The sequence below is a fragment of the Stegostoma tigrinum genome, chromosome 26 (assembly GCF_030684315.1).
Source record: "Stegostoma tigrinum isolate sSteTig4 chromosome 26, sSteTig4.hap1, whole genome shotgun sequence".
Lineage (NCBI taxonomy): Eukaryota > Metazoa > Chordata > Chondrichthyes > Orectolobiformes > Stegostomatidae > Stegostoma > Stegostoma tigrinum.
Window position 1 is genome coordinate 41,167,789 of NC_081379.1, and position 12,116 is coordinate 41,179,904.

General features: G+C 37.3%; 1 protein-coding gene across 7 annotated transcripts in view; it reads left to right on the forward strand.

The window, feature by feature from the left end:
* Positions 1-12,116, forward strand: part of ccdc117 (coiled-coil domain containing 117) — a 57,303-nt gene that overhangs the window by 34,155 nt on the left and 11,032 nt on the right. For all 7 annotated transcript variants that reach the window (XM_048556371.2, XM_048556373.2, XM_048556370.2 and 4 more), the window contains 2 exons: positions 200-253; positions 11,355-11,609. In XM_048556371.2, the coding sequence (XP_048412328.1) occupies positions 200-253; positions 11,355-11,609 (309 nt within the window). The remainder of the gene's footprint in view (positions 1-199; positions 254-11,354; positions 11,610-12,116) is intronic.

A 12,116-nucleotide genomic window follows, 5' to 3' on the forward strand; every position in this document is an offset into this window, starting at 1 on the left:
ACCAATGGCATTTTGGAGTCTAAAAGAGTTCTACAACATCACGTTAGAATTTTATAGGAAAATCTTCTTTTTAAGCAGGTAGTAGCCCTTCAATATAATTATTTACGTAAACCATGTTCAGAATAAGCTGGTATCGTAGAGAATTCTTTCTTTCTGCATGATTCTTCTTCATCTGAACACCTGTTTCTGTTTTAAACAGGAGGAATGAGTTTTTTTTCAGGAGAAAGCACAAGCGGGAGCAGGAGGAAGATGAGTGAGTATCTTCATGAGGCCTTATTTATTCTGCTCTGATGCATTGGAAATAGCAGCGTTTGCAGTTTTGGTGGCAAATGGCATTAATTAGATTTCTTTGCTTGCTGTTAACATCACCTTATATTTGTACCACCATTTACTAGAACATCTGGGATCTCATGAATGTTGTGTTCTGTTGCATAAACCCTTGCAGGAAATAAGGTGAATTCAAGTCTGACATATTTCATATATTGATAGTCATATGTTAAATTGGCAGAAAGAGGAGTTGAGAAATTTATAAGGATTTTATTGTAGGTCACTGGTTTAGCACAAAGCTTCTATTCCCACCTTTTTTTTTCCTGCTGGACTCTCCATTATACGGAAAAGCTGAGTTCTTGTCAGTTAATGATGAGCTGTTCCATTTGAGCCTTTCAAAGGACATGCCCCAACAAACTTTTAAGGGAATCCTGTGTTCACACAAGGTATATAGGAAAATATGCGATTTCGGATGCCCACTGTTATATAATGAGACATTCCTTTTTTCTAGATCTAGCAACAATTTTTCTTTAGAGGCTTTCCTCTTAGTCATTGCCCAACGGTCGGTTTTACTACAATCTGCCTATCCAAGCTTAAATGTTTCCTCCTTCTCTGGTGCTTGCTTCAAACTGGCTGTCTTTATCCTAAGACTTTTCTCGCTAGCACTTTTTGGAGAGTGCACCTTCTTCCACACAGGCTGATTATCCATTTATCATTCTTTTGATATTGCTCTTTCAGTCCATTTTTACATATAGCATTTTATAGTAACATTTCTTCTCAGGATTTTAGGCATACAAAACACTATTTCAACAATGTTGAGAGCCAGAATCTCAATGCCTAATGTGTTTTCTTATTCACTGTTTTCTTTGCGTTCCATGCCAAGGAATTACTTTTCCTATTTTCTCCCAAAAGTAGTAATGCAAATTGTCCTGCACTGGAAAATCCACTGCTAGGATTACACAGCATCTCCAAAAATTTTAATCAGTTTTGGTGTCCCCCAGAGCTGAGAACTTCAACATACGTTTTTCTGTTTTACTTGTTGCCTGTATGTCCTCCATCTTTGGATTTTCATAGCCACACTATGTTCAATGCATCAGTCTTGCATTAGGTGTGATCACGTAGCTAGCCAGTTGTTGTCTGAGACTCCACAGCTATTCCGTTTCCTTTTTTTAACGTAGGTCTGGTATGACTAATTGCGATAGGTTTGACATTTTCCAAATATGATGTGTAGAGTTACAGTTGACTTGCCCTGCTTAATTCCCAAACCCAAATATTTAAAAGCTTGGCTGTCAATTTTTAATTCCTTCCTAATTCAATTTTATGATTTTTCTCCTCAGTCATTGGTGTCCCACCCCCCACAAAATAAAATTGTGAAGATGCTTGAAAGTTTTCTCTTACAATGCTACTAGAACATTGCCAGGTCTTTGTTTAGTTTGAATACCCTAACATTAACAGAAATGCCCTTGCTGAAAAAAATACTGTGCCGTGAAGTGTTATTAATCCATAAGAGTTCATGCAATTTCTAGAGCTTTCTCTTTATTGCTGGTGCTTTCTTTTGGGCACTATAAAAATACCTTGCTCAAGCAGGCAACTCTGAAGGAATCCAGCTTTGATATCAATAGAGTACAACTGCAATAAAAAGTTGTTAAAATGGCTATTAGGGCTTTCAAAATTACTTTCTCAGACAAAGGAGAATCTATCCTACCCTCTTTGTTTTTTAAGTGACAAACATTTCTCAAAGCCTGTAGCTGCAAATCTAGCTTTAGACTGGTGGGTCCGTTGCGACCATTTTGTTGGTACAGGTTCACCAGTGAGACAAAGCTGGTTGACCTCAATCTTCACGTTGTGAATATATTTTGAATTCTTTCTTGTAACGCTTTAGATGGAGTAAATTAAGCTAAAACTTCCATTCTACTAACAGCCACCAGTGCCTCCTGATGATGGGACGCAGTATGTTCACGCATTGTCCAAGTAGGCTATCTATTACACATGTTATTTGGTTGCCTTGTAAAGCTGTGCCGCCTTCTCGTTGTGATTTCTCTGGACTACTTTCAGGATGTCTGCTAGAAATCCTATGCACTATATATGACCTTTATCTTTGAACCAGGAGTGGAACGACAATGTCTAGTTCTCTATTTATGTAACCCTTGTATTTCTGTCACCTTTTGACCCTCATTTTGGGTGTTTAGCCCATTTTCATATTTTCACATGACTTGCCTGCATGTCTCACCCTCCAACCATCTGACTCAGCTGACAGGTAAACTGCATGTGAGATTACTTCAGACAGATATTAGTGAGCACATTTGATTATGTTTTCATGTTCTTCACAGTCAGTATGTGAAGGTACATTTTTCCTGTGCTCCTGAGTCCTACCCTTGTGGATCCAAATTGTAGCCTTCATGGGTATGTGAATTATATGGTCATTCATCATCAAGATCATCTCCCATGTTCTCAGAGTTTGAATATTCATATGTCATTCCTACTACTTATGAGGAATGCACCTTTTATAGGCTGTTGTATAATGAAAGTTTTCCAGCCATTTCCATTCCATATGTCATTCTCTCTTAACATAAATCATTAGATCTGTTAAAGATGGGATAAACACATTTTGCTTCTTTTTTTTAACCTTTTTTTTAGTTAAAACTTCTAAAAATTGTATCCAATAACTGAATTTCCTAATCATCTCCTTTTTCACAACTCCTCTTTCTACCTAACTCTGTGGGCTTGATGTCTAGTTACAGCAGAGTCAGGAAACAGGCCTGGGCATTCTTGTAACATTTAACTACCACTGGTTGTTCTACCACTCTTGGTGAAGTCATGTTCTTAAACCTGTCATATTATTTCCCACTCTAAAATCAATCCTGTACAGGAAATTGTTTCACTGCTTCATTTGCCACATCACTGTTAAATCAGGCATGGTTTGTAACCTCTATGTATGCTTCCAACTAATGTTTAAGTACTCATCATTTAAGGTTTTAAATTAACAGGATTCTATTTCTGAATTTGTCCATGATCATCATTTCCCTTACTTTCTTAATTTTCTATAACTTCAGTGATCTGAATCACTGATCCCACTGCATTTCTTTCTCCCGTACAAATTCCATAAACATCTGATTTGGGTTTTTCTTGTCCTAAATTTTAATTGATAAGCTTCAGGTACAAGCTCACAAACATAGGGTATTGCCTCTGACAGTTTCCTACACTGCAGATTGTTCTCCTGACTAACTAGCATATACAGTCATAGCTGTACCTGTCAAAACACTAGTTTTGGAAGGTTCAAACCTCTCTCGGCCACTTCACCTGCCCATCTACCTTGTGTGAGGGGAAAATACCTTTCATGCCCATACTTAATTGGCATTAATTGTAAATTCTTCATTAAAGCAAATTCCCTGTTGAAATCAGATTCATTTGAGCTACTACCTTTTTCTTCCCTCTGTTTAGTCTAAACTTTTGCTAACTCATTTTCTGTAATTTTCCATCTTTTAGAGTTCAAATTTTCTTAATTCCATTTCCGGCTGTATTTCTGTCACCTTTTTCTTTTTCTACTCTGCCTTCACGTCTTCTCTAAGTCCAGCATTCTTTTTTATTTCCAACTGTATCAAAACTGATTCTAGTGACTTTCCAGTTTCAGGTTTCCTTTTTTCCACTTCTAAATTTTATATAATCCCATGAAGCGCTGCTTCTTAAGTTTCTGCTTTGCATCTACCTTCAATTTAACTGATAACTCTTTCAGTTTAGTTTTAGTCAAATATTTTAAATAATCTACTGTTATATCTTCCACTTTCAAAAAGCTCTTAGAAACATACAAAGGCCTCTTCAAATTCCATGCAACAAACTTTGGAAGTATAAGAACAGGAGTAGGCCATTCAACCCCTTGAAGCTGCTTTGCTATTCAGTAAGATCAAGGTTGATTTGTGGCCTAATTTCTCACAGTACTGCTGCTTTATTTCAGAACCACTCCTCAGCTAGTACTTCCAATAAGAGGCAGACAGATCTGTCATGAATCCAGTAGATTCAAATATCCTACCAAGAACCACCAGTTATGATCTCAGGTGGTGTTATTGCTTAAAAGTAGATCCCTGACTGAAACCAGCTTTGTTTCAGCAATCCACTGAAATATGCACAAGCACTATTGGTTTTGTTTTTGCAAAAACAAATCAAAAGCTAATTAACAAAAATAAAATCATGCTACTCACTTTTAAACAAAGTTAAAGATTTATAAACAAACAGCAAAAGTATAAACCCATTAATTGCAAAATGCTCCTTTATAAATTCTAACACACAACATCATCCCTCGCACAGTACATACTACACTAGAGAATTTATTTCTCAACATCTTGAATGGCATAAGATGACATTAACAGCTAGACTGGAGAAACATAACTTCCTCCTGGAACATAAACGCATTCAGCTTCAGGTAATGTTTTGTGATTTTATCCCAATATTTCTGGTTTGGGATTATCACTAGCTCTTAATTCTGAGCTAAATTATTTTTGCTATTTTCTCCCCATCTCGGGCACACTTTGTAAAACCATCTTCATCTGAAGACTTCACAGAACTGCCCAAAACAAAATACAGCTAACTTTTTTTGTTAATAAGCACCTACGGGACAAGGAGTGTGCTGGGCCCAAGTACTCAACGTAAGAACGCAACGAAGTAATACACTCTCTTATACTTTATTTACAGCATAAATCACTTAAATAGTAATGCAACTTTGCCTTAAATAAAACTTACTGACAGAGTGCACACACACACTCTCTCTCTCTCTCTCTTTTTCGTGCCCTTGCGCCCCGCCCCCCTCTCTTTCACACTTCCTTCACCCCTAAATACTGATTCTTTGGGCATCGCAGAGATTGCGATATCACAGTAAACGTTTGGTATTTCAGGTATATAACTTCTGTCAGTTTATTCAGAGTGTTAGTTAAAGCTATGATTGCTGTAAAAATGAAGAAATGTCCATCTCCTAAGCTATGGGTGTTTCCCCCAAGTATTCTTCAGAACAAAAGGTCTAGAAATTCTGGATGTGAGATTGCTCGCTGAGCTGGAAGGTTAGTTTTCAGATGTTTCGTCACCATTCTAGGTAACATCAGTGAGCCTCCGAAGCGCTGGTGTTATGTCCCGCTTTCTATTTGTCTGGTTATTCTATTTATCTGGAACTCCATCAACAAACACATTGATTTGGAGCCAATCTACCATCCTCTGAGAAACAGAACAGGAAATAACATCACCAATGCAGGAAATGACATCATCAACCCAAGGAAACCGAACCAGATAAATAGAAAGCGGGACATAATACCAGCACTTCGTCGGAGGCTCACTGATGTTACCTAGAATGGTGACGCAATGTCTGTAAACTAACCTTCCAGCTCAGCGAGCAATCTCACATCCAGAACCTCAACCTGAGCTACAAAAGGTCTAGAAATTCTGATGGACTTCTGAAACACAATGGTCTATTTTGCTAAACTGTAAACATCCATTAGTTGTTAAGTAAAACCCATTAGTGTTGCCTTGGCAGCTCTTGAAAACTTCTGCAAATATTTTTCAAATAAATCACCATGCTATAGAAATACTTAAAGTTGGTTATTAACTTAAGAAACAAGGAAAACCTGACTCACTAACCCAAAACCCAAAAGTAAAGTAAGTGAGATTAGAATAAATATAAGTAGTTCATCTGACGATATCTCTGCAACCATCTGCAAGGAATTTTTTGCATGTAATACCCATCCCAGCGTTCTGTGTAACTTGACGGTTTGGCTGATCGGCCAGTATTTTGTCCAACATCCTATCAATTATTGTATGTTTCCTTTCTCACAAGTCATTGCCGAGTATAATATTTTAAATTCTGTCACCTGTCCTGACATTCTTCATTTGCAAATTCACCTCAGTTATCCATCATGAGTTTTGTTGGTCACCCAAGCCCTGTGCTAACCCATTTTTTCTTGACTTCGTTCACTTTGGCCCTTCAGTCCTAATTGTTTATCACCCATGTATATGCTAAATCTGTTTGCCATATCTGCAGAGTGGAGTAGATAGGCGTTCCAGTTTTAGCCTCGTACTTTTAGATCTACATCTACTATTTCATTAAAATCTTAGAGAAATGATGTCTGACAGTATTTAATGTATTGAATGCCACGTAGTGATATGATCTTATTCTTTAACCACAACTTTGGAATCAAAGTGGGAGTCAACAGATTTATATAAACAATTTCCATATAATTCTGTTGTCACTGAGACTACTAACTTCAGAGGTCAGTAACAGTTCCAGGGCTACTTAAATGTGAAACTTTAGTTTGCTCAGAAGAATGCAATAATGTCTGTATCCTATGAATTTTAAGTTTACTTTTTCACAGAATGCAAATGCTTTATCATTCTGTCTCCAAATGCATTTTTGCTTTTCTTTCATTGAAGACTTACTCAGTGATGATATTATGTCACATTGGATGGCATCAGTGCTTATGCCCTGCCATTTCACAGGATATAACTACTTTTGTTAATGACAGTAACAATTTAGCATCTCCAAATTGAAAATAGGTAGCTCTTTTGTATAGTTGACCCAATTTTTGTCTGCTTTGTCCAAGCTTTTTAACTGATGGACTAATTAATCAACACTACACACTGTTGACGTACAGCTACCATCTCGCACAATTGAATGAATGAGTCAGCAATTAAGATATAACACTATTTTCTCATTGTTAATCCTCAATATATTTACCCTCAACCTTCTGTTTCACAAACTGCATCAAAAACTTAACTCCATATCCTTGGACAGTACCTGACTCTGATATTTAGAGTCATACTGAAATCACATATTACTTATTCCCTGTGGAATTCTGGGATTACTTTGTCAACCTTCACCTCAATCTACATTTTCCTTTGTTTAGTAAAAATATTTAAAGATACAACTCAAAGCAGTCCCTTCTTTTTACAAGTAGGCCCCTTCGACTCTGAGTTGTTAATCACAATCTTCCACTCTCTGTATCACAGTAGAACTCCAGCACATCAGTGAAGGTAGCTACAACTGGTTGTCACCATAAAAACTTTTTTAAGGCAGCAGCCATTCATCTTAAAGGAGAATCATGCCCACAGAATTTGGCTCTCCTCAAAACCAAAAGTCTGTGTGAGATTTGTACACAATTTAATAGCTCAAATGCACAGAATGTAACATTTCTAGATTGAATTTATTAACCTTTTAAATGATCTCTTAAACACCTATGATATATCCTTCCAAGGACTGATTTGTCTATCTTATTAAATTGATCAAATGCTGAGCTCGCCTTTGATAATTATAATTGGTGATCTTACAGCATGACTCAACCATCTTACTTTAAAAGCTACTGGGAGCTTTGCTTCTGCCAGAAACAAGATTTTTTTAAAAATTTCTTTATCTTCCCTCATGAAGAAATCGAGTTTAATCCTCTATCATGTATTGATATCGTATGTTGAGGCAGCCAAAGACTTTGAGGGTTTTATAAGACATTTATAGTTTAACACAAACATCAGTTTTCACCTTTTCCCTTCAGATCTTCTGCCTGCCCAGAAGCAAACGCCCCACTGGAGAAGTACTTAACTTTTTTAAAAGCACTTTTTGAGTCCATCTGTTCAGACGTGCTATGCCTTCCAACTGGAGCAGGTGCTGTGCCACCAGAGTTCCCCCAAAACCTTTCATAAATTCACCACTAAATCACCCAATTAGCTAATTTTAAAAGCAGACAACAAATTACAAGCGCTGTCTATCTAGGCAACGGAAAATGAAGGAATAGTAAGGAAAGAGAGAGCAGCTAAGTTGAATCAAAATAGTACTGATGAGAGAAATATGCACCGAAGTGCCCATTTAAGAACTCGCTGTTAGTGTTTTTATTTCAGCCTGTTCAGGCATTTTATTATGCACCCCTACAGCAGGAAGGACTTGATCCTGCTAGGAACACATCCTCTCAGCCCCAGGATGCCCAAGAACTCCACTTTATTTTGTATTCTTTATGGTGTGTGGACACCACTAGTAAGGACAGCATTTGTTGCCAGTTCCTGATTGTCCTTGAAATGAGTAGCTAGGTCGTTTCTGAGGACACTTTAGACCCACAATGTGGTTGATTCTTATAGTCACATGTAGGTAAAGAAAGTCCAATGAACATCATCTGCTCTCTATTGACTGCTCTTGTGGCACATTGGTAGTATTCCTACCTCTGAGCTATCGAGTTTGGGTTAAAGTCCCACCTGCTCCAAAGATGTGTAATGATGTCTCTGAGCAAGTTTATTAGCAAATACCTTCTTTTTGAGCTTTCAAGAGATTTGCGTTTCCACCTCTGAAACATATACAAAATAGAGTTAAAAAGAAAAGTGATATTGTGATTTTAAAAACCGGTTGAAAACAAAGTAGTAAGAAAACTTTTTAAAGAATAAGCACAAGAGGATACTGTGAAAGCAAAATGCTACAAAACTCAGTAGGCTGGATAAATCTTAGAGAGACAGATAATGTTACAGATCTATTATCAGATTATTCTAATCCAGTTGAGTTTTAAAATATTGTATTGCAACTCCTGAAATAATCTTTACTCTGCTTTCCATACATTTCTTATCAGTTGCCTGCACAGTAGAACGTTGATTTAAATTGTCTTTATCAAGCTTTCATTCAGTTTATCTTAAAAATATTGGTGCAAGTAAACGAGGAGCTGAAAATTGAAATGTTGTGAAAACTTGGAAATATACAGATTTAGAATTTGGTAGAGTTAAAATGCAAGAAATAATTTCCTTGTGGCAGGAAGGCCATGAGAAGGAAAATGTTCAGTAAAGTTGCATGACATTAAGGTTTATGGGATTGGGTAAGATAAATGGGTTTGAATTGTTTCATGGCAGGAAGTAGGGTAAGAATAAATTTTCAGGTTGGCAGGTTGAAAGTAATGGGTTACTGCAATTTTTGGATCATGGCTGCGTAGGTTTTATGTCGCTGATGTTGACAGCATTTATATTGCCTCTTCTCATTCTTGCTATGAAATGTATCACTTCTGTCAATTCTGTTTGATCTGTCCAGTGTGCACCTATTTACCAGTCTAAGTGCTATTGAAATGTGTCACTATTCTCCTGTCAGTTTACAATACTAAAGTTTTGTATCTTCTACAAAATTTAAAATTATGCTCTGGTCACCAAGGTCGAGACCATTACTATAGATTAAGAAAATCAGTGAAATTAGTGTTGACAATGGGAAATCGCATGTATATCATAAGATGCCAAAAAAGCAACCGTTCCCCCATTCTGAAATTCATCCTATGACTTCCTTCCCTCTTATTCTATGGACTTCAACTTTGTCGACAGTTCTCTGTGGCAATTTGCCAACTACCTTTTGGAAATTTACATGTACTGTATCAATAGCATTCCTCTTGGCTTCTAATGATCTAGCTTTTCTAATGCCTCCTCTTGATGAATTTTTAAGCTCATCCAATATTTTAATTATTTTTGACATTGGCAGCAACTTTCTTGGTGAAGTGCAAAGTATTAAATTCCTCAACGATGCTCTCTGCATTGATCCCTATTCAGTTGCCGTAACCTATCTTGTACAGCTTTTCACTAACTGAGTCTATAGAAAACTTTTTTTCTTTGTATTTTTCTTCTGAAATGTTTTTAAAACTCAACCTGGTTCTCAGTTTGTATTACAGACCTGATTTTCTCATACTTTGTCTGCACTTTTGTATCTTTTTCATTTATTTAGAGAGCTATCACTTTCATTTCTCCAGTTGAGGATTATACTTCAATTTCACTTTTATTCTCCTCTTTAAAATGCCCATCTGTTCAATTACTGTTTTACTTGTCAATCTTTTGTAAGAACATAAATATGGAAGGGAGACACTGCTTGAGCATACTCCTGCATTAAATAAAATCATCGCTGAATAGATTGTGACCTTGACATCACTTTCTAGCTGCCCCATCTCCCCATAATCATTGACTCCCTAGCAGATCAAAAATCTATTTTATCATGACTTTCAATGCTTTCCAGAGCAATGAATACCAAAGATTAAATTCCCTTTGAGGGAAGGAATTTCTCATTTGAAGTCTTCTATGGGATATTATCTGTTATTTTGGAGCTTTGCCTCGTGGTTCTTTAACACTGTCTGAGGCAAAGCAGTTTCTTAACATCTATCTTGCCAAACTCCCTTGGAATCTTTTACATTTTAGAAAGATCTCCTCTTATCTTGTATGCTCCATTGTGTTCAGGCCTAACCCGACAAATTTTCCTCAAACTAATACCCTAATCTTGGAATTAACCTAGTGACCCTTCTCTGAGCTGCCTAGAATGCAAGTATACCCCTTGTCTTTTGCTGTAGAGTACCTATGCTGTATAGGAGTTAGTTATGTCAGTTGGCTGGGCAGCTGGTTTGTGCAGAGTGATGCCAACCGTGGGTTCTAAATCCTGCACCAGCTAAGTTTACTATGAGGGATGCTCCTTCTCAATCTCACTCCTTGCTTGAGGGGTGGTGACCCTTTGATTAAACCACCATACGTCGTGTCTCTCTAATGAGACAGTAGCCCTAAGGTCTTATAGGACTATGGTAACTTTTACCTATACTGTATCATACCATAATCACTGTAACCTAAAGGTTCCATGACACTTGAACACTTAACCCACCTTATTCTCTGAAGCCAACAAGAAAATTGAAATCAAGGGAAACCCCACCTCTCCCACTACCCCCTAATTTTCTCCCCTTATAGAGATAAGTAATGTCTTCCATTTATTTATGGAGGTGCACATCGACAAAATTGAAATATAAATCTATTAGATTTTTAATTCCTCTGCCTGCTTCCTAGCCCAAGTGAATTGTGATTAATTATAGTTCTCCCAGCTACTCCCTTAGTTGACATTACTAACTTAGTACTTTATTATTACCATGGGGCTGGTTAAAGGCACTACCTGGCTGTAGTATTAAACCATGCAGCTTTCAAATGTATTTTGGCCTCCCTGTTGGTGACTAAGATGCCTTGCAGTTCTTCTCAAGAATATATTTGCTTTTCATAGAAATAAATTGAGTTGTTCCTTAAATCATTTATCCTGTTGACATTTAGTTATTTGTATCCCAGTGATACTTTGCTCTCATTCCCAGTGCTCCTGCTAGGAAAAAACGTCTAACGGAGAAGATGCTTGACTGTCTGGTGACTTCAGTGAATGTGTCATGCAGCTCTTGGCCTTCCACTTTCAATCCCCAGGAAAGTGGGATATCTGATGTTGCATCCCCTTCTTGGCAGATTGGACCCAGCTCGCAGGAATTTAGGGTTATCGAGAATGAAGCAGCCTACGTGGATATGAAACCTGATCCAAACGAAGAAGGCTTACAAAAGCTGAAGGAGATTGAAAACCGGTAGGAGTCTGAAAGGCAATTTCTCCTGTATGCCAGCGTTGATTTAGGAATGTTATTGGCCTTCAGATCTTGTGTTCCCACCCTCCCCATTTTAGTATATTTTTATGAAGTGGTGTGGTTATTTGAGAGGGGATTTAGAAATGATATTTGTGAACTGATCTCCTTGCACAATGAAGGAAACTGCACAAGTAATAACTGACTTGTTTAAACTACTAGTACTATTACCACATTCCATAACTGTGGTGAACATATGGGGCAAGGGGTTAGGAGCATCTTTATGGGTTTGGAGAAGAAAAGTAGACAAGCTCTTAAAGGTAATGAACCCTAGTCTGAGCGGGTGGTTTTTGAGTGTTTATTAGCAATGATTAGGCTTTAGCCTGCTATGCATAGTTGTGCTTGATGCCAGGGGTTCTTAGTTTTAAATACAAGTTGATGGCAATTAATAAAAGGATTAATATTGATTATAAAGCCCATCATGAAACTTCTTTGAAAGTTGTGGGCACCTTG